Source organism: Nomascus leucogenys, chromosome 7b, assembly GCF_006542625.1.
Source record: "Nomascus leucogenys isolate Asia chromosome 7b, Asia_NLE_v1, whole genome shotgun sequence".
NCBI lineage: Eukaryota > Metazoa > Chordata > Mammalia > Primates > Hylobatidae > Nomascus > Nomascus leucogenys.
Window position 1 is genome coordinate 45,554,390 of NC_044387.1, and position 26,577 is coordinate 45,580,966.

Below are 26,577 nucleotides of genomic sequence, written 5' to 3' on the forward strand. Positions count from 1 at the left end.
CTCTCCTTCCCTTCATGACTGGTGATCTTTGTATGCTGATTGCTTGACCTTAATGTGCAGCTGTCACAGGTCTTACACTGGGGACATGTTCCTCCAATCTGCACCTGCTCCAATCTGCACCTGCTTCTGGGGGGTATGGGGGGTGACACAAGACCCAGCACAAATCCTGGCTGATTAGAGGAATCCCAAGCTTTCTTTCCCCCACCTTGCAGCAGCCGAGGCTCAGGAGGACAAAGCCTTCCCAACTGCTGCAGGCCAGCATTCCAAAGTGCACCCTAACCAGGACCTAGTTATCCAGGAGGAGGACATGTCCTCAGCACCCTAGTCCATCACACAACTGGCAGTAGAAATTATTTTTAAAGTCGGCTTTACATGCACATTATGTAAAACTCATTGAGAAACAAAAATGCACAGAGTGAAAAGCTTTGCTTCCAACTCTGTACTGCAGCCCCAGCCATAGGAACAACCAGCAGTTTCAGCCTTTTCCGACTAACCTGGGTCACCTGAAAACTATCACAATGTCCCCTGGCCTACCCTTTGAGAGTACCTGGCAAAACCTCTGACCCAGGCTCTGTCCTCTTGGTGGCACTAGATGAAGATCTGAAAGGGCCTTAATCATGCAGTAGTCTTTGGTAAAGGTGTCAAGAAGGGGTATCAAATGCCCATCAGGCAACACCACTAGTTTCAGGGAGACCAGGGAGGCAAGTGGTGAAGGGCAGGGAGAGTTGGTCTCTGACAAAGGTGGTAACAAGATCCTGAAGTACAGAATCCACTGTAACTTTTTCTTTTTTCTTTTGAGACAGAGTCTCACTCTGTTGCCCACGCTGGAGTACAGTGGCACGATCTCGGCTCACTGCAAGCTCTGCCTCCCAGGTTCATGCCATTCTCCTGCCTCAGTCTCCCGAGTAGCTGGGACGACAGATGCCCACCACTATGCCCGGCTAATTTTTTGTATTTTTAGTAGAGACGGGGTCTCATTGTGTTAGCCAGGATAGTCTCGATCTCCCGACCTCGTGATCCGCCCGCCTAAGCCTCCCAAAGTGCTGGGATTACAGGCGTGAGCCACTGAGCCCGGCCCCCACTGTAACTTTCAACTAGTGCCACACAGAAGACCAGGCCCCTTGGAAGCTAAAAACAGGATGTGGGCCAAGGTCAGACTGGGGAGGGCGTGGGCAGGATATCAAGCTTCACCACTGAACTTCTGACAAAGAACTGGTTTAAGACAAAGTCTCTGGAGTGGGATGACAAGGCAACTCATGTGAAAATTCTAAACTCATACATTTAAAAACAATTTATTATCAAATATAAGTTCATGATTTAAAAAAAATGCACCCAGAACACAAGAGTAGAACATGACAAGGAACTTGAGCTGGCACTTCTGTGGGTCCTCCCTAAACCCAGCTGGTGTACTTATCTGATGTGCTGAAAAGAGTGAGGTAATGAGAGCTTGGGATGAAGAACCAGGCATATTGTTCTAGGATGAGGAAACCAGCATGTGCTGAGAGTTAGACAACAGGAAGTAAGAGGAGAATTAAGGTATGAGAAGGGAAGGTGGTTCGGGATGGAGGAAGATTCCAGAGCAAGAGTGGGTAGAAATGAGGATGCCTATGGCCTCAAAGAAGAGGAAACCTGACACAGGATAGGGTAGGAGTGTGAGGATGGGGTCAGGCAGCAGCTTCGATCCCAGCTCTTGGCCTGGGGTGTGACTCCAGTTCTCGTTAGCAGCTGCTACACTGACAAAGCAGAGGGGGTGATGCTGCCCTCTTCATAGGGTTATCATGAGGGATGTGTGACAAAAATATATTGAAGCACTGAAGCCTGTACAGAGATATCTACAGCAGCTTTGTTTGCATAATAGTAGCCAAAAGCAGGAAACAACCCAAATGTCCTTCATGGGTGAATAAATAAGCAAACTGTGGAAAATCCGTTCCATGGAACACTACTTAGTGATGAAAAGGAATGAATTACTGATAAAACCTGGGTGGATCTCAAGGGTATCAGACTGAATTTAAAAAGCCAATCTCAAAAAGTCACATATGGTATGATTCCATTTATACAACATTCACAAAGGGACAGAACTACAGAGACACACAACAGATCAGCAATTGTCAGGGCTTAGGGCTGGAGGGAGGGTGTGATCTCTGAGAGGTAACACAAGAGAGTTGGTTGGTGGTAATGGAACAGCTCCGCATGCCAATTGTGGTGATGGCTACTTGATTTGACATGTGGTAAAATCTCACAGACCTACCCATATACATATATGCAGCCCAAGAATGAGTGTAAAAAACTGATGAAGTTGGCCGGGCGTGATGGCTCACGCCTGTAATCCCAGCACTTCGGGAGGCTCAGGAGAGATCACTTGAGGTCAGGAGTTTGAGATCAGCCTGGCCAACATGGTGAAACCCCATTTCCACTAAAAATATAAAATTAGCCGGGCATGGTGGCAGGCGCCTGTAGTCCCAGGTGGTCGGAGGCTGAGGCAAAAGAACTGCTTGAACCCGGGAGGCAGAAGTTGCAGTGAGCTGAGATCACACCATTGCACTCCAGCCTGGGCAACAAGAGTGAAACTCTGTCTCAAAAAAAAGAAAAAAAAACTGATGAAGTCCAAGTTAAGTCTCTAACTGAGGTGATTACACTGCCTCAACATTAATTTCTTGGTTTTGACAACGTTCTATGTAAGATATTATTATTGGGGAGAGCTGGGTAAAGGGCATGTGGGAACTCTCTATGCTATTCCACAACTTCCTGTGACTCCTAAACTATTTTAAAAATAAAAAGTTACATGAAAGGAGAAAAAAACACTAAAGCACTTTGCAGTGGGCACAGCACACTCTAAGAAATGTTGACGGGACCCAAGGATACATCAAGATAGGTCCTAAGGGCGGGCGCGGTGGCTCACGCCTGTAATCCCAACACCTTGGGAGGCCGAGGTGAGTAGATTGCTTGAGCCCAGGAGTTCAAGATAAGCCTGGGCAACATGGTAAAGTCCCATCTCTACAAAAAAATACAAAATATTAGCCAGGTGCGGTGCTGTGAGCCTGTAGTCCCAGCTACTTGGGAGGCTGTGGTGTGAGGATCACCTGAGCCCAGGATGTCCAGGCTGCAGTAGGCCGTGATTGTGCCACTGCACTCCAGTGTGGCCCACAGAGTGAGACCCTGTCTCAAAAGACAGGTCCTGGAAAGAAGAGGGAGGTTCTTTGCCTCCCCTTAAGAGCAGCTTTGGTTCACCTATAACACCTCATCACAGCCCAGTTTCCCACCACGGCAGCCGCGTGGAGAGGACACAGAGTCTCCTTCACAGAAAGGAAGCCAGAAGATAACATGGCTGCAAGCCACACCCAGGGTGACCAAGGGGCAAGGGCAGCACTAGAAGAGATGGTACCCAGGGCTCAGGCAGACAGTGGAGTTGTGGTTGCTGGCATTCAGCCCTGCCTTGTGGCTGAGAACCCTCTGAAACACACTATCTATTTCAGCCACAAAACACAAACCTTTGGATGGAGTCTCAGGCCATCCCCACCCTCGTGCCCAGGGCTAGGAGGAGGAGGAGGGCCCAGGATCACTTAACCCTTCAGGGAGCTCAAAGAAAATTGGAAGCCTTTTCTCTCCACATACAACAAAGATTTAAAAACAAAAACAAAAAAAAACAGAGCGATTTGGAGCTTCTCCATGCTTTTCTTGATACCATCATAAGCACAGGAATAAAATGTGTTGTCGTTTGCAAGGAAAGTGGCAAATCCTCCAAGAAGCGTGGTACTCACTCTGTGGAGTTGCCGTAGACACGACAGTCATGCTGTGAGGGGCCATCCCCGAGGTCCCAGGAGGCGGCTGCCCTGAGAGAGACATTGGCTGTCCCATGGCACCAAGGCTACCCATCCCGCCCAGAGACTGTCCAGGGCCCCGAGGAGGTATGCCGATTCCGGCGGCTCCCGCGGCGGGTCCGCCAGTCAGGCTCTGGAGTGCATTCATAGGATCTGTGGGAACACAAGGGCAGAGCTTCTCAGGAAAGGGCCTACCGGACTGACCATGGCTCAAAGAGCGTGAAGGCTCACAGAGCACAGATCTCTCCTACCTACAGGCTAAATCCCCTCACAGCCCCAAGCAGTAAGAGACTAGCCTCCTGGAGACTCCCAAATATGAATGGCTAGGACGCCAGGTGTGTTGGTCACTGCACGACCCATACCTTTAGCCTGGCCTGGACCAGGGTCCTAATGTTAAGGGACAAATGACCTCTCTGATGCCTGCAGATGCACTAAAGATGGGCTGAGGCCTTGAGGGCAGGTGGCAACCCCTGCCTCTCCTGGCTGTCCAGCCCTCCTGCTGGGTGAGCATACATAGCACGATGGGCCCTTCTGAGCAAGCGGAAACACAGTGGCCAGGGGATGCTCTCACAGGGAGGGCACAAGTCCACAGGCACACACAGCTCCACTCCTGCTGTTGCAGAGTCCAACTCAGCCTGGGCCCCTGTGTGCAGGGCCACCATGCCAGAACAGCTGAGGGGTGCAGAGGAGGGCTCCACAGAGCACTGAGGAGAAATGTCCCAAGCCCACCAGGTCAGCAGCTCAGTGAGCAATGCCACAACCAAGGACAAGGATGCCATTGTCACAACAGTGTGGACTTCATAGCAAACAGATACCCACAGACAGGTATGCCCTGGCAGGACCTCCATGTCACACAACTGGGTGGTACCCAGGACCCCATGCTCCAATGCCAAGGGGCCCAGATGTTCTGGTCACATGCCCTTGCTGCTGCTCAGCCCCAGTTGGCCAAGAATCCCTGTCCTGGCTGAGAGGTGAGACCCACACGGGCAGAGACAGCTGGCATGTACAGCTCTACTGTCTAGGGCAGGGCAGACAGTGGCATGCAGCCTGTGAGGTCAGTGCACTCCCTTCCCAATGGCAGAATGCAGTTGGCCAGCCTGGATCTGTTAAACCCCTTCCCTTGCAGCTTAGTCAGCAGAGACCAAGGCTGAACTGACAGAATTCCCCTTATGTGATAAACCCTGAAATTTAAAAATATAGATTTCTAAACTTTTCTGTTTTTTTTTGAGATGGAGTCTCACTCTGTCACCCAGGTTGGAGTGCAGTGGTGCAATCTCAACTCACTGCAACCTCAGCCTCCCAGGTTCAAGCGATTCTCATGCCTCAGCCTCCTGAGTAGTTGGGACTACAACGCATGCCACCACACCCGGCTATTTTTGTATTTTTAATAGAGATGGGGTTTTACCATGTTGGCCAGTCTGGTCTCAAACTCCTGACCTCAAGTGATCTGCCTGCCTCAGCCTCCCAAAGTGTTGGGATTACAGGCATGAGCCACAGCACCCAGCCAGATTTCTAAATTTACAAAGAAACTTTGTAACTTAAAAAAGTGAATTCACAGCATTTTCTCAGAAATGCTACTACATATTACTATACTGAAAACAGCATAATAATCCTCTATCAGTGAGCTCAACACTTTTGGATAATGTCTTAATAGCTTTGTGAGTGTTTATCTTTTTGCTGGGCAAAGGCAGCATTTGTGTGAAACCGGATGGGGAGGATCACGTGACTTCATAGTCTGCAGGAAGACAAAAGGCTGGAGAGGTCAGGGCACAGCTGATCAGCCTCCTCCCTCCAGAGCTCTCTCCGCAAGCATTCTCCTCTAGTGACAGGTTAACCCAGGCACATGAGGCATGCACTATGTCATTCTTGCCACCTCAAATCCAAAGTTGGGAGAAACTTTAACTCAAAAGGGAAAACTCTTACCACTGACGGAAGCTTGAGATTTCTTGTTATCTATATGAAAACACAAACAAAAAAACCAAAGTAAACAAAGTTTTATATAACCACATATTTCCATGGGTAGGTCAGTTCTGTAGGCATTTGCCCAAGCCTCAATCCCCACGGAGCTCCTAGTACTCCCCGCTACTGGGGAAAGTGTTTCCACTCTTGGCAGCGCTGACCCCACAAGGGACCTGGGGCCAGAGGGTGCAGAGTAGCTCCAGGGTCAACCTGGGGCCTTAGGGAGCTGCCCCCAGGGCTGAAGCACTCTGGGGTTGGGGACCCTGGGCCTACTCTGGCTTTCCTTTTTCCCAGGTCCAGAGTCTCAGCTCAGCCCTGAGCAAACAAATAACAAGAACACTACAGGAACCCACGGCGGGGCTGGAGTGGTGCTGAGACTTGACACTGCCTCCCTCTGCAGCCTACTCTGGTGAGGCAGTGTCTCTGTTACCTAGATGAGGAAACTGAGGCTGTCCACGGCCAGTTGGAAGCCAGTCCAGCTGACCCCAGTGCCCAGCGGAGAACTTCTGTAGCAGTCATGGGGCCTTGAGCCTCCTGCTCGGCTGCTCCCCATGACCCCAGGAGCCCCACAGGACTGTGTGCACCAGCCGGGCCACTGTCCCTGAAAGCAGAACATGTGGAGTCTGCCAGCGCATCTGGGCCAGATCATCTGGGCTGCTCCTTCTCCTCTTACACATCCCAGCGACTTTCCAACACCACAGAGAAAGTGAGATCAGTGAAGTTCACTTTGCTGGCCATTCTGGTGAAAAGTTAGTGTGGAAAGAAGAAAAACCTACCAGGCTCTAGGGTACTCAATGTCTCCCTTTGACCCAGCAACACACTGAAGGTACAGCTGCCTGTCCCTAACCCACAGGGGAATAGCAATAGGACTCGCCAGGCACGTGCTCCAAGGACAGGCCTATGTCAAGAGAAGCCTGCCTCTGGTGATTACACAGCGGCAGTGGGCAGGAGCCATTGTTGGCTGAAAACACAGAGCAGCTGCTGGCCCCAGTTTCCTTCATAGGCTGTGGTCATCCAGGAACACTTGGTGTCCACATACTCCCACGTAACACACACAGCACCAAGACCCTGGCCCTAGGATGCAATGACAACTCACTTCTGTAGAGCTGGGGCCACTGCCTGACTGACAGAACCACACTGGGCCCTCTGAATCAGAGGAGGCACAACGTGAGGTGAACACGGGGGCCCTCACCACAGCAGGGAGCCAGGGTGCAGACGCAGGAGGTCCTCCTCAGAAGCTTCTAGTCTGGAGGGAACATATGCCTAAGTGTCTCTGGCCTCCATGGGTCAATAAAATCAACTTTTAGGGAAAAGAGTTTCTGTTCCAGGGTAAACAGAACTTCCCAGAAGTAAAAACAACAGCCGTATGAAAAGGGAGATTAAGTGAGCAAGTGAAACAGCAACCCATTTAGACCACTTTGAGGACAGCATTTCCATGATGCTAGAATCAGCATTTTTGAGGCCAAGGCTCTGGGAGGATGGGGGATCTGGAATCAAATGCGAGGCAGTGAAGAACTTCCCAGAAGCAAGTGAGGTGACACAGACCTTCTGACTCAGGCACCACGGCCTACCCAGAAAGCTCCGCCGAGGCAGCGTCAGGGCTGGCCTCTCACAGAGATCTCAACAACCCAGAAATGCGAAATCTTACTTACGAATGTCTCGAAAATGGATAATGAGCCTGGCCACGAGAGAAAGGTATTCATCCTAAAAGTAAAAACAGGAAGCAGTTTAATCCCAGATGAAGCGCAGTCATCGGCCTCCCCCTTCCCGCCCCCTCGCCTGCTGGCGCCGAGCTGCAGCCCATCCTGCAAGGCAGACTCAGACGCTCGCTGGGCCTCCTCTGGAATCCGCCTCTCGGAAGACAGCCGTCAGTGCTCAGCTAGGCCGGCCAATAACAGGCACAAAGAAACAAGAAGGGGACAGAGAGCCTCCAACGGCCACTCCTCTCCCCTGATGGAAAGGCACTCAGCTGAGAGAGCTGGGAGCCATCTCGAGTGCCCTCTCTTCGTCACAAAGGGGACAGGCAGGTTGGGGGTGATGGGGCGCTGGCCTGAGGGCATAAGGCCTGTCAGAGGCAGCTGTGGGTGGGCCGCTGTGTCTTTGCACTATCTGTAGAGAAGCGCTTTCGTTTCTCAGCCCAGCCTGTTGCTGCCTTTTCACTGATGACGCAGTATCTGCTGCAAATCTGGGCGGCCCTCCCCTGGCTGCGCTTTCCGGGAGAATCTGTGTTCATCTCCATTTACGCACAGGCAAGGGAGAGGGTGAAGCCCACTCTCAGGTGAGGTGAAGGCCGCTGGCTGCAAAGGCCCGCTATGTGTAGGCTGCTGTGTTTCTGGGATTGCCTTGCAGGGCCTGCCTCCCACCCATTGTCCTCTTTGGCCCCAAGGACACTCACTCCCAAGTGTTTCAGGGAAATCACTACTGTGAGTTGGTCTTGTGGTCAATACACGGATGTCTGAGGTAAAGTCTTATTTCAGAGAAGCATCCTTGTCTTCTGCTGAAGTGCCCATCCTTCTGGCTGGGCAGCCTGGAAGGGGCAAAGCCCCGGCTCCGTGCCCTACTCACTCAACCTTCCTCCTCCTAAGTCACTGTGACACTCAGAGTCCATCCACTACACTCATAAGATGGCAGGGCAGAGGGAAGGATGATGAAAAGTGGTCTCAGGTGAGTGTAAAAATATAAAGACACTTCCGAAATCTTTATCATCCCACATTTATCTCCAAACTCTACCCCGCTTCTTTTTTTCGGCTCGGGGAATTAGCACAGGACAACATGAAGAGGAAAGGCCCAGGGGAGAGGAAAAGTTGGGATAAGCAGCGAGGCCCGGCCAGAACAAGCAGACAACAAGGCAGCAGTTCGGTCAACACGCCCAGCTTCCGGCTATCCCCATCAATTCCTGATAGGAAAGCTGATGTGCGTGTGAAGGGGACCCACAGGAAGCCTGTCCCTGAAGGACAGTGGTATGAGAATGGGGGCAATGGAGGTGTGGGAACCTGAGGACACTCAGGAACAGAAGAGAGGTGGCCAGGTATGAGGGGAGAAGGGCCTGGGGGCTAGCCAGGTCAACGCCTCACAGCTCCTAAGGCCCTGGACCATTTTTTAGGTCTGCAATACTTTAAATGAATTTGTTTTCTCCACATCCATAAAAGGTAAAACAAGGGGAAGTAGGTTTCAAAAGTAACAAGATACTTCTACTTAGACATAAGACACTCAAACAAGGCTCAGGACCATGTCCCCAAAGCCTTTATGCATAACACCGGGGCTGAGCAAGACCCACTGCCAGCCCAGCACCTGGAATGCAGTGGGCAGGCGTCATCACCCTGCAGTGCCCAGCACCACTCCTGACCCACAGTAGGGGCAGCCACTGCCATCTGCTCCAGCTCTGCTACCAGATCAGCGTGAGGAGGCTTAGTGGAGAGCGGGGAGGGAGGGGACGCCTGATGTGAGAAACAAGCACAGGAAGCTGTCATGCTGCCAGCCAAGGAACTTTCTTGTGGGCGATGATACTTCCTACATTCCCCCAAAGGCAGGTTTATCTAGGAACATCTAGGGACTGAACGCAATGGGTCAGCCACAACTACTCCTTTCCAGGGGAGAAAGCCCTGGATCTGAAACTGCGCCTCTGATCCCCCTGGCTGGGCTCTTTCACTCCTGACTCCTCACCATCTACCCCCACCCCCATCCAGATGGACAGATTATTATGCTCCTTTCTGCTCCAAAGCACACCAACTCCCCTAGAAATGCTGCAGAAAAAAAAGAGCTAAAGAGTCAGGAACCTCCCTTATCTTCACTCGGTCTGCTCCATCTCCCCTGCTGGCTATCAAAATATGTGTCCAGCTGCACCTGAGGCTGAGTATTACAAACCATAAACAATGAACATCATGACAGTAACAGCTAGCACTTGGCACTTCATGGTGCCAGGCACAGGAGTCAACAATTCACATGCATTATCGCCTTGATTTCTCTCAACCACCCAGAGGCAGGTACTACTAACACATCCAGTTTACAGATGAGAAAACAGAAACGTTAAAAAACTCCATAGAGGCCAATCGTGGAGGCTCACATCTATTATTCCAACATTTTGGGAAGCCAAGGCAGGAGGGTCCCTTGAGGCCAGGAGTTTAAGACCAGCCTGGGCAACATAGTAAGACACCATCTCTACAAAACAAACAAACAAACAAACAAACAAACATTATCCTGGTGTAGTGGCACACGCCAGTGGTCCCAGAGTGGGAGGCTGAGGCTTGAGCCTGGGAGATCAATGCTGCAATGAGCTGTGACCACTACACTGCACCCCAGCTTGGGCAACAGAGTGAGACCCCACCTCAAAAAGTTAAAAGCTTCATAGAATTTCCACAGTTGCTTGACATGTGGAAATCTTGCACAAGTGCCTCACAACACATTGTGGAGTGAACACAAGAAGGAGAAAGGACAGAAACACGCGCTCCATGCCACATACACTGCATGATATACACCTTTTATATAAGACCTGGGGAATCTAAACACACATACTTGCTTAAATCTGCCATGAGAAACACTGGAAAGATACACCAAAATTGAAAATCGACAACCCAGCAAGTATCAGGAACTGGGCTGGAAATGTGCCCTCTCTAAACCCATGGTGTTATGGGTTTTCACTTTAGAAGCACATAAATCTTTTACTATTGAGAAGATAAAGCCAAATCAGGTCGGGCACGTTGGCTCACACCTATAATCCCAGTACTTTGGGAAGCCAAGACAGGAGGATCACCTGAGGACAGGAATTCAAGACCAGCCTGGCCAACATGGTGAAACTCCATCTCTACTAAAAATACAAAAAAAATTAGCCAGGCATGGTGGCACATGCTTGTAAATCCCAGCTACTTGGGAGGCTGAGGCAGGAGAATTGCTTGAACCCAGGAGGCAGAGGTTGCAGTGAGCTGCGATCACGCCACTGCACTCCAGCCTGGGCAACAAGAGCGAAAACTCTGTCTCAAAACAAAAAACAAAAAACAAACAAAAAAAAACAAATCAAAGCTAGGCACAGTGGCACAATCCTGTAATCCCAGCTACTTGGAAGGATAAAGTAGGAGGATTGCTTGCACCCAGGAGTTCAGCCTGGGCAACTCAGGGGCAACTCAGTGAATTTTATTTCTCTAAAAAATATATATATTTTTTGAGATGGGGTCTCACTCTGTCGCCCAGGCTGGAGTGCAGTGACGCGATCACGGCTCACTGCAGTTCAACTTTCTGGGCTCAAGTGAGCCTCCCCACCTCAGCCTCCTGAGCAACTGGGACTACATGCACGCGCTACCATGTCCAGCTAATTTATTTATTTATTTATTTTTATTTTTATTTTTTAGACGGAGTCTCACTCTGCGGCCCAGGCTGGAGTGCAGTGGTGCAATCTCAACTCACTGCAAGCTCCGCCTCCCAGGTGGTGCAAGCTATTCTACTGCCTCAGCCTCCCAAGTAGCTGGGACTACAGGCGCTCGCCACCACACCTCGTTAATTTTTTGTATTTTTTAGTGGAGACGGGGTTTCACTGTGTTAGCCAGGATGGTCTCGATCTCCTGACCTTCTGAACCGCCCGCCTTGGCCTCCCAAAGTGCTGGGATTACAGGTGTGAGCCACCGCGCCTGGCCAATTTTTTGTATTTTTTTGTAGAGACATGGTTTTGCCATGTTGGCCAGGCTTGTCTTTTGCTCAGTCCTCAACCTCCAAAAGTGTTGGGATTACAGGTGTGAGTCACTGTAGCCAGCCTAAAATATTTTTCTAAAATGAAAAGTATAGCAAATCAAAAGAAAAAGGTACGATTCCTAAAAATTCCAAATAAACTAAAACAAATGAGCTGAATATTAAGTTGGTGGCAGAATCATATAGGGAAAAGAAATCTTTTGAGAGGCTTTTTAAAAAAATGAAACAAAAAGCAAAATGTTCTCAATAAAAGGGATACATTTTAAGGACAATTAGAACTTCATGGTAATCTTAAATTTTTGGTCTACGTTTTGTTATCAGTGGTAATATAAACTGTTTATTCTGAAATGATTTTAAAGTAAAGCAAGCAAGTATGCTAATAATATTAGAAACCAAGATATTCATAGTAACAGAAAAGACATATGTTTAAAATGAAAGAAGTAAAAACCCTATATATAAGGTTAAATTTGAATTAGAAATATTAGCGTAAAATTATGGGTTTTTGTTGTTGCTGTTATTTCAAAAACATGTTTTTTCTTAGTTCTGTTCACTAACAGGCCCAAAGCAACGAACAGACCAGCACCCACGTAGCATGCTCCAAATGCCACTTTACCGGCAGAAGTCCCCAGGGTTCACTCCCTAGAGGAGCAGCCAATCTGGGTCTAAATGCCAACAGACTAAGAAAAACTAAAGAGGTTGTGTGAGGGCCCCAAGAGACACAGGAGCTCCTGCTAGATGAGGATGGGACCATCTAAGCATCAAAATGAATGACAACAATGGACCAGAACACCCCAGATACACAGCCCTGAGCTCAAAATGTCACTCAAAGAGAACCCATCTGTGGCCCTTGGGGGAACTCCTTAGACTGGAAAGATCAGAAAAACAGCATTCCTGGAGGTCCTGAACACACAGGGTTTCAAACAATCATCTAGCCCTGGCTGACGAAAGAAAACCTTTTTTGACAAAAAAAAACCCAAAAAACTCCATGTAATGAATGTGGGAGAAAAGCCAGAATTAGTCTACAATCCCTAATTAAATGATGAAACCATCGGAAAGATAATAGGAGCTTTACAAGGGTCAGGCTGTTGTTGCTCTCCAAACCTCCAAATTGTGGTCTTATGGGAATATCAAGATGCCCAGAAATACAAATTAAGGCAATACTTCGGATATCTTTTTGGTAAAAGACCACGGCACCCTCTCTGCTCTTCAATTTAGCACCCAGTTCATAAGAAGGAGGGGGCAGGCAGGATGAATCAGGAGCTTGGGAGACATCAGAGCCCATGGGGAGGGCCGCAGGACAGCTGGGCTGCTCCTTCACCAGGCTGGGTGGGGCCCGAGGGGAGAAAAGACCCTCGTTTGGATCCTGATTCAAAGAAGTCAACTATTAGGAAAAAAGCGTTGAAACTTGAAAGAGGCCTTCCCATTGATGACAATAGTGACTCCATGTGATTGTCAGGTGGGGCCCTAGCACAGGCCAGTGTGGAGACGCTCAACAGAGATACAACCCTGAGGGTGGGGATGTGCCCTCGACACTTCAGGAGGGACGCAGAGACAGCCAAGGGAAAAGTCACCAAACCACAGCAACTGCTGACTCTGGATTAGAGGAATATGACACCTCTGTGCTTTCATGTCTCAGTTTTCCTAATAGATTTTGAAATACCATCAAATTCCAGAAAGAGTGCTTCCATGATAGTATCCATAGCCCCATGGGACCTTGGCCCCAGCCCACAGGACACACCATCAGAAACCAAGCAGGGACGTGGCAGCCCCAGCAGTGCCCCCCACCCAAGGAAATCACATGGCCCTGACCTGGCCACCAAGGGAAAACAGACCTGTTATTCATCATTTTCACTCGTTCCATTAAAAATATATGTAATAGGCTGGCTGAGATACAATTCGCCCATTTAAAACATGCCATTCAATGGTTTTTGGTACTACATTCAGAGTTCTGCAGCATTACCAAAATCAATTTTAAAGCATTTTATTTCTTTTTTTTTTTTTGAGGTGGAGTCTCGCTCTGTCACCCAGACTGAAGTGCGGTGGCACCATCTCAGCTCACTGCAACCTCCACTTCCTGGGTTCAAGTGATTCTCCTGCCTCACCCTCCCAAGTAGCTAGGACTACAAGTACGCGCTGTCACCCCCAACTGATTTTTGTATTCTTAGTATAGGCGGGATTTCACCATGTTGGCCAGGCTGGTCTCAAACTCCTGGCCTCAAGTGATCCACTGGCCTCGGCCTCCAAAGTGTTGGGATTACAGGCACGGGCCACCGTGCCTGGCCTAATTTTAGAACATCATCTTCACTCCAAATGAAAACTCCATTTCCCTACAGCACCCTTGGCAATCACTAATCAACTTTCTGTCTGTGGCAGGCTAGATAACAGTCCTTAAATCAGGTCCTATTCCCTGGAACCTGTAAATGTTACCTTATTTGAGAAAAGGGTCTTTGCAGATGTGATGAAGTTAAAGATCTTGAGATGGAGGGCTATCCTGGATTATGCAGGTGGGCCCTAAGTGCAATTGCGTGTATCCTCCTAAGAGGGAGGCAGAAGGAAAGTTCACACACACAGAGAAGGTGATGTGAAGATGGAATACAGAGAATGTATTTACCTCGTGATGCTGGACTTGAAGACTGGAGTGATACAGCCACAAGCCAAGGAGTACCAGCAGTGACCAAAAGCTAAAAGATGCAAGAAACAGGTTCCTCTCCTATAGCCTCCCTGCTGCCACTGTGATTTTTACCCATAGTACTGACTTTGAACTTCTGGCCTTGAAAACTGTGAGATTAAATTTGTTTTGTTTTTTTTTTTTTTTTTTTTGAGACAGAGTCTCACTCTGTCGCCCAGGCTGGAGTGCAGTGGCGCGATCTCAGCTCACTGCAAGCTCCACCTCCCGGGTTCAGCCATTCTCCTGCCTCAGCCTCCCGAGTACCTGGGACTCCAGGCGCCCGCCACCACGCCCAGCTAGTTGTTTTGTATTTTTAGTAGAGATGGGGTTTCACCATGTTAGCCAGGATGGTCGCAATCTCCTGACCTCGTGATCCGTTCGCCTCGGCCTCCCAAAGTGCTGGGATTACAGGTGTGAGCCACCACGCCCGGCCTAAATTTCTGTTCTTTTAAGCCACCAAGATTGTAGTAACGTGTTATAGCAGCCACAGGAAACATACGAATTTTGTTACCAGGAGTAAAGTGCCTAAAAATGTGGCAGTGGCTTTGTAACTCAATAATGAAGGAGGGCTAGTAGAATTGTGAGAAGCATGATAGAAAAGGCCTAGGCTTCCTTGAACAGGCTGTGGGTAGAAATGTGGATGTTAAAGATTCTGTCACCCAGACTCGGCCTTAAAGGAAATGAGGAACTTGATACAGAAAGTCTGTATTATCTTCAAGAATACACATACTATCAAAAACAGAATGTTGGTAGAAACATGAAAATTAAAGGTGATTCTAAAGGAACAAAGGAAACAAGGAACATGTTACTGGAAACTAGAGCAAAGGTGATCTTTGTAATATAATGGCAAAAAGTTTAGCTGGATTGTGTCCTGTAGCTGTGTGGAAGGCAGAATTATAAGCAATAAGCTTGCACATTTAGCTGAGCAGACTTCCAATCAAAGCATTCAAGACTCAGCTTGGGCCGGGCACAGTGACTCATGCCTATAATCCCAGCACTTTGGGAGGCTGAGGCAGGCAGATCACCTGAGGTCAGGAGTTCAAGACCAGCCTGGCCAACATGGTGAACTCCCATCTTTACTAAAAATACAAAAATTAGCCAGGCGTGGTGGTGGGCACCTGTCATCCCAGCTACTTGGGAGGCTGAGGCAGGAGAATCACTTGAACCCGGGAGGTGGGGGTTGCAATGAGCTGAGATCGCGCTACTGCACTCCAGCCTGGGCGACAGAGTGAGACTCAGTCTCAAAAAAAGTAAAAAAAAAAAGACTCAGCTTGGTTTCTTCTTTCTGCTTGTAGTAAAATGCAAGAGGAGGCTGGGCACAGTGGCTCACATCTGTAATCCCAGCACTTTGGGAGGCCAAGGCAGGCAGATCACTTGAGGTCAGGAGCTCAAGACCAGCCTGATCAACATGGTGAAACCCTGTCTCTACTAAAAATACAAAAATTAGCTGGCGTGGTGGTGGGCACCTATAATCCCAGCCACTTGGGAGGCTGAGGCAGGAGAATCACCTGAACCCAGGAGGCAGAGGTTGCAGTGACCTGAGATCACGCCACTGCACTCCTGCCTGGGTGACAGAGTGAGACTCGTCTCCAAAAAAAAAAAAAGCAACACGAAAGAGATAAATTAAGGGTACAATAAAAAGAATTTTAAAAATACACACACACACACACACACACACATAAAAGAAGAGAGAGAAATTGAGGGAAGAACTGTTAAGCAGAAAGGAATCTAGACTTAATGATTTGGGAAATTCTCAGGCTATTTAGATTGGAAAAAACCAAAATGCTAAAACTAAGGGATTCACTGTTAGGAAAGTGTGTTCTGTAGAGAATGCCAAGGGTGTGGCAAATCTTGCAAATTTTTCTAGTGCCAAAGAGATTAAACACGGGACTCATGAATCCCCTCAATCATCTCACAGAAGTGAGGAAGAGAGACGAAATTATCTAGGAAAGATCTGTGGAGAAACCTCATCTAATACTATGAATTCCATCATATATGCAGAAGTTCCACAAGGATTTTGAGAATGTTCTACCAGCAGAAACACTGCCAGCTTGGAGTAGAAAGTTTATAGACTAGGCAAAATCAAAGAAGAACTCCCAAAATTTTAGAAGCAGGAATAGGCTGATAAAACTACTCAGCCTCAAACATGTGCTACCCTTTAAGAAAGTGAGGGCAGAGACATGGGGTCAGAAGTCAGAGCCATGGACCCAGAGATAGGAGCCTCCAACTTTAATGGTAACTTGTTATGGCAGCTATGGGACACTAATACACTATCTCTATAGATCTGCGTATTTTCTGGACATTTTATAAAAATGCAACACGTCATCCTTTGTGACTGCTTCATTTATGTAATGTTTTTAGCTTCATCCATGTTGTAGCATGTATCAGCCCTTCATTGCTTTGTGTGGCCACATGATATCCATTGTACGGATATTCTACATTCTGTTTATCCATTCATCAGCTGGTAGACATTTGGGTTGTTTCCACTTTTGGCTAGTTATGTTATAATGATGCTATAAACATTTGTGCATATGTTTTTGTGTGGACATGTTTTCTTTTCTCTTGGGCATATACCTAGGAGTGAAACTTCTGGGTCGTATGGTAACTCTACATTCAATTTTTTGAGGAACTGTCATACTGTTTTCCACAGCAGCTGTACCATTTCACATTCTCTCCAGCAATGTATGAGAATTCTAATTTCTCTGCCAGGCACGGTGGCTCACCACTGTAATCCCAGCACTTTGGGGAGGCCAAGATGGGTAGACCACCTAAGGTCAGGAGTTCGAGACCAGCGTGGCCAACATGATGAGACCCTGTCTCTACTAAAAATACAAAAGTTAGCTGGGCATTGGCTGGGCGTGGCGGCTCACACCTGTAATCCCAGCACTTTGGGAGGCCTAGGCGGATGGATCACGAAGTCAAGAGATCGAGATCATCCTGGCCAACATGATGAAACCCTGTCTCTACTAAAAATACAAAAATTAGCTGGGCATGGTGGCGCGTGCCTATAGTCCCAGCTACTCGGGAGGCTGAAGCACGGGAATTGTTTGAACCTGGGAGGTGGAGGTTGCGGTGAGCTGAGATCCCACCACTGCACTCCAGCCTGGTGACAGAGCAAGACTCCATCTCAAAAAAAAAAAAAAAAAAAAAAATTAGCTGGACGTGATGGTGTGTGCCTATAGTCCCAGCTACTCAGGAGGCTGACGCAGGAAAATCATCGGAATTTGGGAGGCGAAGGCTGTAGTGAGACGAGATTGTGCCACTGCACTCTAGCCTGGGCGACAGAGCGAGACTCTGTCTCAAAAAGAAAGAGAATTCCAATTTCTCTACATCTTTGCCAACACTTATTATTGTCTTTTTTAAAAATCATAGCCATTATAATGGAAATGAAGTGGCATCTCATTGTGGTTTTTATTTGCAATCCCCTAATGACTAGTGATGTCGAGCATCTTTTCAGGTGGTTGTTGGCCATTTGTATCTCTTCTTTGGAGACAGGTTTATTCAAGTATTTTGCCTATTTTTTATTTTATTTATTTATATTTATTTATTTATTTATTTATGAGATGGAGTCTCACTCTGTCGCCCAGTGTGGACTGCAGTGGCGCAATCTCGGCTCACTGCAAGCTCTGCCTCCCGGGTTCACGCCATTCTCCTGCTTCAGCCTCCCGAGTAGCTGGGACTACAGGCGCCCACCACCACGCCTGGCTAATTTTTTTTTCTTTTTTTGTATTTTTAGTAGAGACGGGGTTTCACCATGTTAGCCAGGATGGTCTCAATCTCCTGACCTCATGATCCGCCTGCCTCGGCCTCCCAAAGTGCTGGGATTACAGGCGTGAGCCACCGTGCCTGGCTGTATTTTGCCTATTTTTTAGTTGCTTTTTTTTTTTTGGTGTTGTTGAGTTGTAGGAGTTCTTTATGTATTCTGGATACTAAACCCTTACCTGATATGTGATTTGCAAATATTTTCTCCCATCCCATGGGTTGTTTTTCCCTCTTTCGACAGTGTCCTATGATGTACAAGTTTTTAATTTTGATGAAGTCAAATTTATCTACGTTTTTTGTAGCTTGTGCTTTTTTGGCATCATATCTAAGAAACTACTGCCTAATCCAAGGTCATGAAGATGTATGCCTCTGCTTTCTTCTAAGATATTTATAGTTTTCGCTTGTAAATTTAGGTTTTTGACCCATTTTGAGTTAATTTTTTAAAAAGTTTTTTAGAGACAGAGTCTCACTCTGTCACCCAGGCTGGAACATGTTGGTACAATCATAGCTTACTGTAATCTCAAACTCCTGGGTGCAAGTGACCCTCCAGCCTCAGCCTGTCGATTAGGCAGGACTACAGGCACGTGCCACCATGCCTAGCTGGTGTTTTTTATTTTGAGTTAAGTTTTGTATAGGGTATGAAGTTGGGGCTCAACCTCAATATTTTGTATATAGTTACCCAGTTGTCCTAGCAACTACTGTGATTTATGTATTTAAAAATTTTATTTTTGGCTGGGTGTGGTGGCTCACGCTTGTAATCCCAGCACTCTAGGGGGCCGAGGCCGGTGAATCACGAGGTCAGGAGTTCAAGACCAGCCCGGCCAACATGGTGAAACCCCGTCTCTACTAAAAATACAAAAAATTAGCCGGGTGTAGTGGCAGGCGCCTAACCCCAGCTACTCGGGAGGCTGAGGCAGGAGAATCACTTGAACCCAGGAGGTGGAGGTTGCAGTGAGCCTAGATTGCACCACTGCACTTCAGCCAGGACGACAGAGTGAGACTCCATCTCAATAAAAATATATATATATATATATATATTTTTATATATATAAAATGTTTTTGATGCCCATAAAATGAATAATAGAACAAATGTCAATGGGCCCCTTATCCAGCTTAAATTTAAAAACAAAAAAGGACGCATACAAGCTTGCTCTCCCCTCATCATTCCTTTGACTTGCCCTGCACAAGTAAACTGGGGGAGATGTCACAAGAACTAGATGGTGTTTGTGAAGTACTTCACTCTCAGTGCCTTAATATGGCTACTGAAAAACCAAACCATTAGAATTTAAAATTAGGTTTATGAACAAGTATGCTTACTAAGTATGGTGCAGGAGTCTCGATGGTCATACATTTAGATAGAGTGGAGCAAAGGAGCACTGCCTACTGGTAAAAATGACACTTGACTCTCATTCTGAACCAGCTGCATGCAGCGCAACTCACATCTTTCTAGCACGTATCAAAAGTTAATACATCACCTGTTCTATTTCTTTTTCTTTTCTTTTTTTTTTTTCTTTTGAGATGGAATCTCACTCTGTCGCCTAGGCCAGAATGCAGTGGTGCAATCTCAGTTCACTGCAACCTCCGCCTCCCAGGTTCAAGCGATTATTGTGCCTCAGCCTCCCAAACAGCTAGGAGTACAGGCGTGCACCACACCTAGCTAATTTTTGTAGTTTTTATATTTTTAGTAGAGACAGGGCTTCACCATGTTGGCCAGGCTGGTCTCAAACTCCTGACCTCAAGTGATCCGCCCGCCTTGGCCTCCCGGAAGTGCTGGGATTACAGGCGTGAACCACTGCACCCAGCCACATCTCTTGATGTACAAACCATGCTTTTCTCAGCTCTAAGACTAAGTACTGAATGCTGGGGCCAGTAATTGTCCTTGATTAATAGGTACAGCAAAAGATGTATTCAGATTTGGTGAAAAGCCTGAACCTAGGCTTGTGAGGTTCCCTGGAAAGGCTGAAGCAGGCAGGTGCAGTGGCTCACGCCTATAATCCCAGCACTCTGGGAGGCCGAGGAGGGAGGATTGTTTGAGGACAGGAGTTCAAGACCAGCCTGGACAAAACAGTGAGACCCTGTCTCTACAAAAAACATTTTAAATATAATTAGTCAAGCTTTGAATTATACGTTTTATGAAAAAAAAAAAGTTTTTAAAAAATTAGCCAGGCATAGTGGTGCATACCTCCCAGCTACTCAGGAGGCTGGGTGGGTAGAGCAGTTGAACCCAGAAGTTTGAGGCTTCAGTGAGCTATGATCACACCACTGTACGCCAGCCTGCGCAACAGAGCAACACCTTGACTCAAACAAAAAAAAAAAAAAAAAAAAAAAAAAAAAAAAGAAAGAAAGCTGAAGGTAGGAAAGCATCTTCATTAATCAGAGGCATGTTGGCATCTTTGTCCTCTCTTGCTCTCCTGGGGAACACAGTTGGGTCTATCTTTTTGCCCCTTGATTCTAGCTGTTTGGTTGTTCAGCCCAGGCCCTCCTCTCTGATGAATCCCAAGGTGGCTTCCCAGTTCTGATGCTCTCTCAGCCTCCCTAGTCCCTGAGTTTCACCTTAGCTCCTCAGTCAGGGTTCAGCTCTGTACCAGTCATTTCTAACCTGCAAACCAGAGACATGTAATACCTTTCTTTTCTTTTTTTTTGAGACGGAGTCTCACTCTGTTGCCCAGGCTGGAGTGCAGCGGTGTGATCTCAGCTCACTGCAACTTCAGCCTTCCGGGTTCAAGCAATTCTCCTGCCTCAACCTCCTGAGTAGCTGGGATTACAGGCACACCACCACCACGCCTGGCTAATTTCTGTATTTTTAGTAGAGATGGGATTTCGCCATGTTGGCCAGGATGGTCTCGATCTCCTGACCTTGTGATCCACCCGCCTCGGCCTCCCAAAGTGCTGGGATTACAGGTATGAGCCACCGTGCCCGGCCAGCATGTACTACTTTTCCATAATACTATGTTAAGTGGAAAATAGGTGATAGGAGTTTAATCTTTAACAGGCAAATTAAGCAAATGTCCAGAAATACATTCAGTTCCAGTAAACATATGTCCACACCGCCCCTGTAGTGCTGACACAGAGGTGCCAGGACCCCTGATTGTCTTCTCATTCAAAGGGTGCCAAATCTTCCTGAACTTTCCTTCAGGAGGCTGGCTGGAATGTTTGGAGATGCCATTATCACTATCACCTACCACCCCCAGGCATAGCTATTTCTGTATCCCTCAGCCTCCCTTAGACAGAGAGTAGTCCCACCCATAAAAAGTCAAGTGTTAAGGAATTACAGTGGGTGTTTGGGTGTCTTTTGCTTTGACAGATGGGAGTCAGTAAGAGATGTGGCTAAGAGTGTGGGCTCTGACATCAGCCAAATGACATCCTGAGCAAAACAATTAGCATCTGCATGCCTTAGTTTCCTTGTCTGTAAACAGGAAAGAGTGGTACTGTATCCGAGTAAGGATCAAATGAGTTCACACGCATGAAGCATGCAGAACAGGGCCTTGCAGGCGGACATCACTGTAGAGTGCACAAATGGGGCCTAGCTGTGAGACCTGGAGCCAGGCAATGACAGGATAAGGAGGGCTTTAACTTGGGGTGCTAACACCCACACTGAAGGTATGAGCTCACTCCAGACAATTTGGTGAATTCCTTTAGACAAGTACACGCAAGGCTTTCCTTGCTCTGGGGTATACGCTAGATAGCCTGAGGTGCCCAATAGTGCCTGGTTTCCTTTGGGATGGGCACCTCCGGACTCAGAAGCCTGCCAGGACTGCAATGGAGAGTAATCCTCCTCCTCCATGAGCCAAAACCTCTCAGATCCTCTTGGGGTCTGGAAAGAGAGAAGCTATTCCTCCCTATCCTATTCCTTGCTCAGGGGTCCCACCTTTTACATTCCTTCACAGTTGTTCCAACAGGGTCTCAGGCAGCAGGGGCAGGTAACAAGTGTGCCCGGGCTGCCATCAGACCTGGGGAGTCCTACCACAGTCCACCTGCTGAGACGGTCCTCACAACACTAGCTGGCATTGCCTCCATGTGGAGCTTGAGCAGTAAGTAAAAAGATGGCCACCAGATAACATCCAAGTAATATGTCTGTCCCTGTAAAAACGATGTAGGAAATTTCCAACAGTTCTTATACGTATTTGTCTTCCAATTAGTCAGAGCTTCTTCCTGGAGTTAGGGATTTAGTACTGGCTTGATAAAAGGAAATGGACTAAAATCATTATGGCACAGTATGTGGGCTACAGTTAATTCAGGGGCCAAGGCAGAGCGAGCTGTCATAGGAAGGGGCAGTTGTTCTGCTGGACGCCTCCTCTGGGAGGGAAGGATTAATCCTCAGGTGCTGGGCAGGTCTCTGTGGTAGCTAGTCTCCATGGTGCTCCCAAAACAATCAATGGCCTGCCTATAGCCTGCTGCTCTTATCAAAAGGTAGAGGTAATTTACCCTCCCCTGAACCTGCACTGGCCTTAGGACTTACGGTTTCCAAGTGATGTTCTAGGAGCTGTGAGGACTGGCAGCCTCCACTTCTTCCTTCTCTTGCAAGCCAGCTGCCATGATGTAAGGAAGTCCAGCTATGCTACTAAAGATATCACGTGGAGGCCATGTAAGGAAAACTGATGTGCAGCCTGAGTGAAGCCATTATGGCCCTGCCAGCGTGGCTAGGCTGAGGGCGGAAAGCAGTCACATGAAAAGTCACAAGTAAGGCCGGGCGTGGTGGCTCACACCTGTAATCCCAGCACTTTGGGAGGCCGAGGTGGGCGGATCACCTGAGGTTGGGAGTTCGAGACCAACCTGGCCAACATGGTGAAGCCCTGTCTCTACTAAAGCTGGGCGTGGCAGCGTGTGCCTGTAATCTCAGCTACTCGAGAGGCTGAGGCAGGAGAATCATTCAAACCCAGGAGGTGGAGGTTGCAGTGAGCCAGGATCATGCCACTGCACTCCAGCCTGGCGACAGAGCCCTTATAAATCTGAGATAGCCCTTTTAAAAATTTATTTAATTATAAGAAAATACAAGCTGGCCAGACACAGTAGCTCACACCTATAATCCCAGCGCTTTGGGAGGCAGAGGCAGGTGGATTGCCCGAGGTCAGGCGTTCAAGACCAGCCTCACCAACATGGTGAAACCCTGCCTCTACTAAAAATACAAAAATTAGCTGGATGTGGTGGCAGAAGAATCACTTGAACCTGGGAGGCGGCGGTTGCAGTGAGCTGAGATTGCGCCACTGCACTCCAGTCTGGGCAACAGAGTGAGACTCCATCTCAAAAAAAAAAAAAAAAAAAAAAGAAAAAGAAAAAGAAAAAGAAAAAAGAAAAAAAAAGAAAAAGAAAATATAAACTAACAAAAACAATTAAAAATGGTTAATTTTTTGAGATGGAGTTTTGCTCTTGTTGCTTAGGCTGGAGTGCAGTGGTGCGATCTCGGCTCACCGCAACCTCCGCCTCCCAGGTTCAAGCAATTCTCCTGCCTCAGGCTCCCGAGTAGTTGGGATTACAGGCATGTGCCACCATGCCTGGCTAATTTTGTATTTTTAGTAGAGACGGGGTTTCTCCACGTTGTCCCGGCTGGTCTCGAACTCCCGACCTCAGGTGATCTGCCTGCCTAGGCCTCCCAAAGTGCTGGAATTACAGGCATGAGCCACTGTGCCTGGCTAAAAATTGTTAATTAAAAAAAAAAAAAAAATAGAGTCAGCGGGGCGTGGTGGCTCACGCCTATAATCCCAACACTTTGGGAGGTCGAGGCAGGTGGATTACCTGAGGTCAGGAGTTTGAGACCAGCCTGGCCAACATGGTGAAACCTTGCCTCTACTAAAAATACAGAAATTAGCCAGGCGTGGTGGCACACGCCTGTAATTCCAGCTATTCAGGAGGCGGTGGCAGGAGAATTGCTTGAGCCTGGGAGACGGTGGTTGCAGTGAGCCAAGATTGTGCCACTGCACTCCAGCCTGGCCGACAGAGTGAGACTTTCAAAAAAACAAAAATAAAAATAAATAAATAAAATCCCCCCATATATTTGCAAATTATATATTTAATAACAGACTTATATCCAAATGCATAAAGAACTGTTACAACCCAACAATAAAAAGACTAACAACCCAATTTAAAAATGGACAGAGGATCTGAATAGACATTACTCCAAAGAAAATATACAAATGGCCAAAAAGCACATGAAAAAGATGCTCAACATCATTAGTCACTAGGCAAATACAAATCAAAACAATGCAAATCACACCCATTACAATGGCTACAATTAAAATAGACAATAACAAGTATTGGAGAGGATGAGGAGAAATTGAAACCTCATTTAAGCTGCTGGTGAGAATTTAAAATAGTGCAGATGCTTTGGGAAACATCCGGCAATTCCTCAAAAGGTCAAATACAGAGGTACGATATGACCCAGCAACTCTACCCCTAGGTATATACCCAAGAGAAATGAAAACACAGCCCACACAAAAATTTATACATTTACTATTGTTCTGCTTATTCATAATAACCAAAAAGTAGAAACTATGTAAATGTCCACCAACTAATGAATGGCTATAAAATATGTGATATGGCCATCCAGAAATGGAATATTTGATAATAAAAAGGAATAAAGTTGGCCAGGCGTGGTGGCTCACATCTGTAATCCCAGCCCTTTGGGAGGCCAAGGCAGGTGGATCACCTGAGGTCAGGAGTTCAAGACCAGCCTGGCCAACATAGCCCCAGACCAATGCAAAACCCCATCTCTACTAAAAATACGAAAATTAGCCAGGCATGGTAGCACACACCTGTAATCCCAGCTACTAAGGAGGCTGAGACAAGAGAATTGCTTGAACCCAGTGGGTGGAGACTGCAGTGAGCTGAGATCGTGCCACTGCACTCTAGCCTGGGTGACAGAGCGAGGCTCCATCTAAAAAAAAAAAAAAAGAGGAATAAAGTATATACCAAACATGGTTCATGGACCTTGAACCTTGAAAATATTATGCTAAGTGAAATAGGCCAGCTGCAAAATAAAAACATATATTGTACATGGCTGGGCGCGGTGGCTCATGCCTGTAATCCCTGCACTTTGGGAGGCTGAGGCGGGCGGATCACCTGAGGTCAGGAGTTTGAGACCAGCCTGGCCAACATGATGAAACCCAGTCTCTACTAAAAATACAAAAAATTAGTCAGGCGTGGTGGTAGGCACCTGTAATCCTGGCTACTCGGGAGGCTGAGGCGGAAGAATTGCTTGAACCTGGTAGGCGGAGGTTGCAGTAGGCTGAGATTGTGCCACTGCACTCCAACCTCGACAACAAGAGGAAAACTGTCACACACACACACACACACACACACACACACACACAAAACAAATAAACAAAAAACCATATATTGTACAATTATATTTATATGGAAAATTCTGAATAGGCAAATCTACAGCAGTAGAAAGTATAAGTGGTAGCCGAGAGTTGAAGAAAAAGGGAGTGTGACTGCTAACAGGTATAAAGTTTCTTTAAAAATGCTGAAGGCTGGGCATGGTGGCTCACACTTGTAATCCCAGCACTTAGGGAGGCCAAGGCAGGGGGATAGCTTGAGATCAGGAGTTCAAGACTAGCTTGGGCAACATAGTGGGACCTCGTCTCCACAAAAAATAAAAAACTTAGCCGGGTGTGGCGGCACATGCCTGTAGTCCCAGCTACTCAGAAGACTGAGAAAGGAGGATCGCTTAAGCCCGGGAGGTTGAGGCTGCAGTGGGCTGAGATCATGCCACTGCACTCCAGCCTGGGTACAGAGTGAGACCCTGTCCCCCCCAAAAAAAGTTCTAAAATTAGGCCAGGCTTGGTGGCTCACAACTGTGACCCCAGTACTTTAGGAGGCCTAGGCAAGAGGATGGCATAGGGCCAAAAGTTTGAAACCAGCCTGGGCAACACAGGGAAGCTGCACCTCTTTTTATTTATTAATGAATGTTCCAAAATTAGATTTTGGTGATGGCCGCACAACTCTGTGAATATCCTAAAGACCATTGAAATGTAAACTTTAAAGGGTGAACCGTATAAAGCTCTTAAAGAAAAAGAAAAAGCTTATCAAACGTATCCATAGTACAGAGCCCACTCTACCCCACCTCAGTCACACGTATCCATAATACAGAGCCCACTCTATCCCACCTCAGTCACACGTATCCATAGTACAGAGCCCACTCTACCCCACCTCAGTCCCTGTGCTCTTGCAGCTTTGCCTTGCAACACGTGCACACAAGTGCATATGTGTTTTGTTCATTTCTAGTAAAATGGTTCTGTCCCAGGGAGCACACACAGATGAAAGGAGGTGGTCACATAAAGCCCTCAGTGTGGTGCCCCACCCAGGGACAGAGCCCACATGTAGTGGAAATCCTTCTTCTCCACTCCACCTGTGGCGAGTTCTAGATCAGCATCACCTTCTTCACTTAGCAAAAGGGGACAGGAATGCTTCTGGGCCCATGCCTCAGGGCCCTGTAGGGCTTAGGTAAGGACCCCTAGGAGGGACTGAGGACAAACCAGGTTCCTGCTCATGGCATTGATCCCCTCCACAGGACCAGCTAGGGGCCTGAGCAAGCTTCCCGTAGGATTCACAGGGGCTGACCACAGATGGAAGGTAACGGCAGTGAGGTATGGGGCCAGAGGCTGGGCCTGCATCCCAAGTGCCCTCCCTGTACCATGGACACACAGGAGGACCCAGACTGCTGCAGGCAAAACCAACTGTGCCTGTGATCAATCA

General features: G+C 47.6%; 1 protein-coding gene and 1 pseudogene across 3 annotated transcripts in view; both read right to left on the bottom strand.

Annotated features, from left to right (window-relative positions):
• Positions 1-26,577, bottom strand: part of LOC100596141 — a 240,503-nt pseudogene that overhangs the window by 60,486 nt on the left and 153,440 nt on the right.
• Positions 1-26,577, bottom strand: part of MED15 (mediator complex subunit 15) — an 86,376-nt gene that overhangs the window by 28,692 nt on the left and 31,107 nt on the right. For all 3 annotated transcript variants that reach the window (XM_030815798.1, XM_004092973.2, XM_030815799.1), the window contains exons 3-5: positions 7,430-7,481; positions 5,742-5,771; positions 3,759-3,971 (exon numbers count right to left, since the gene is read on the bottom strand). In XM_030815798.1, the coding sequence (XP_030671658.1) occupies positions 3,759-3,971; positions 5,742-5,771; positions 7,430-7,481 (295 nt within the window). The remainder of the gene's footprint in view (positions 1-3,758; positions 3,972-5,741; positions 5,772-7,429; positions 7,482-26,577) is intronic.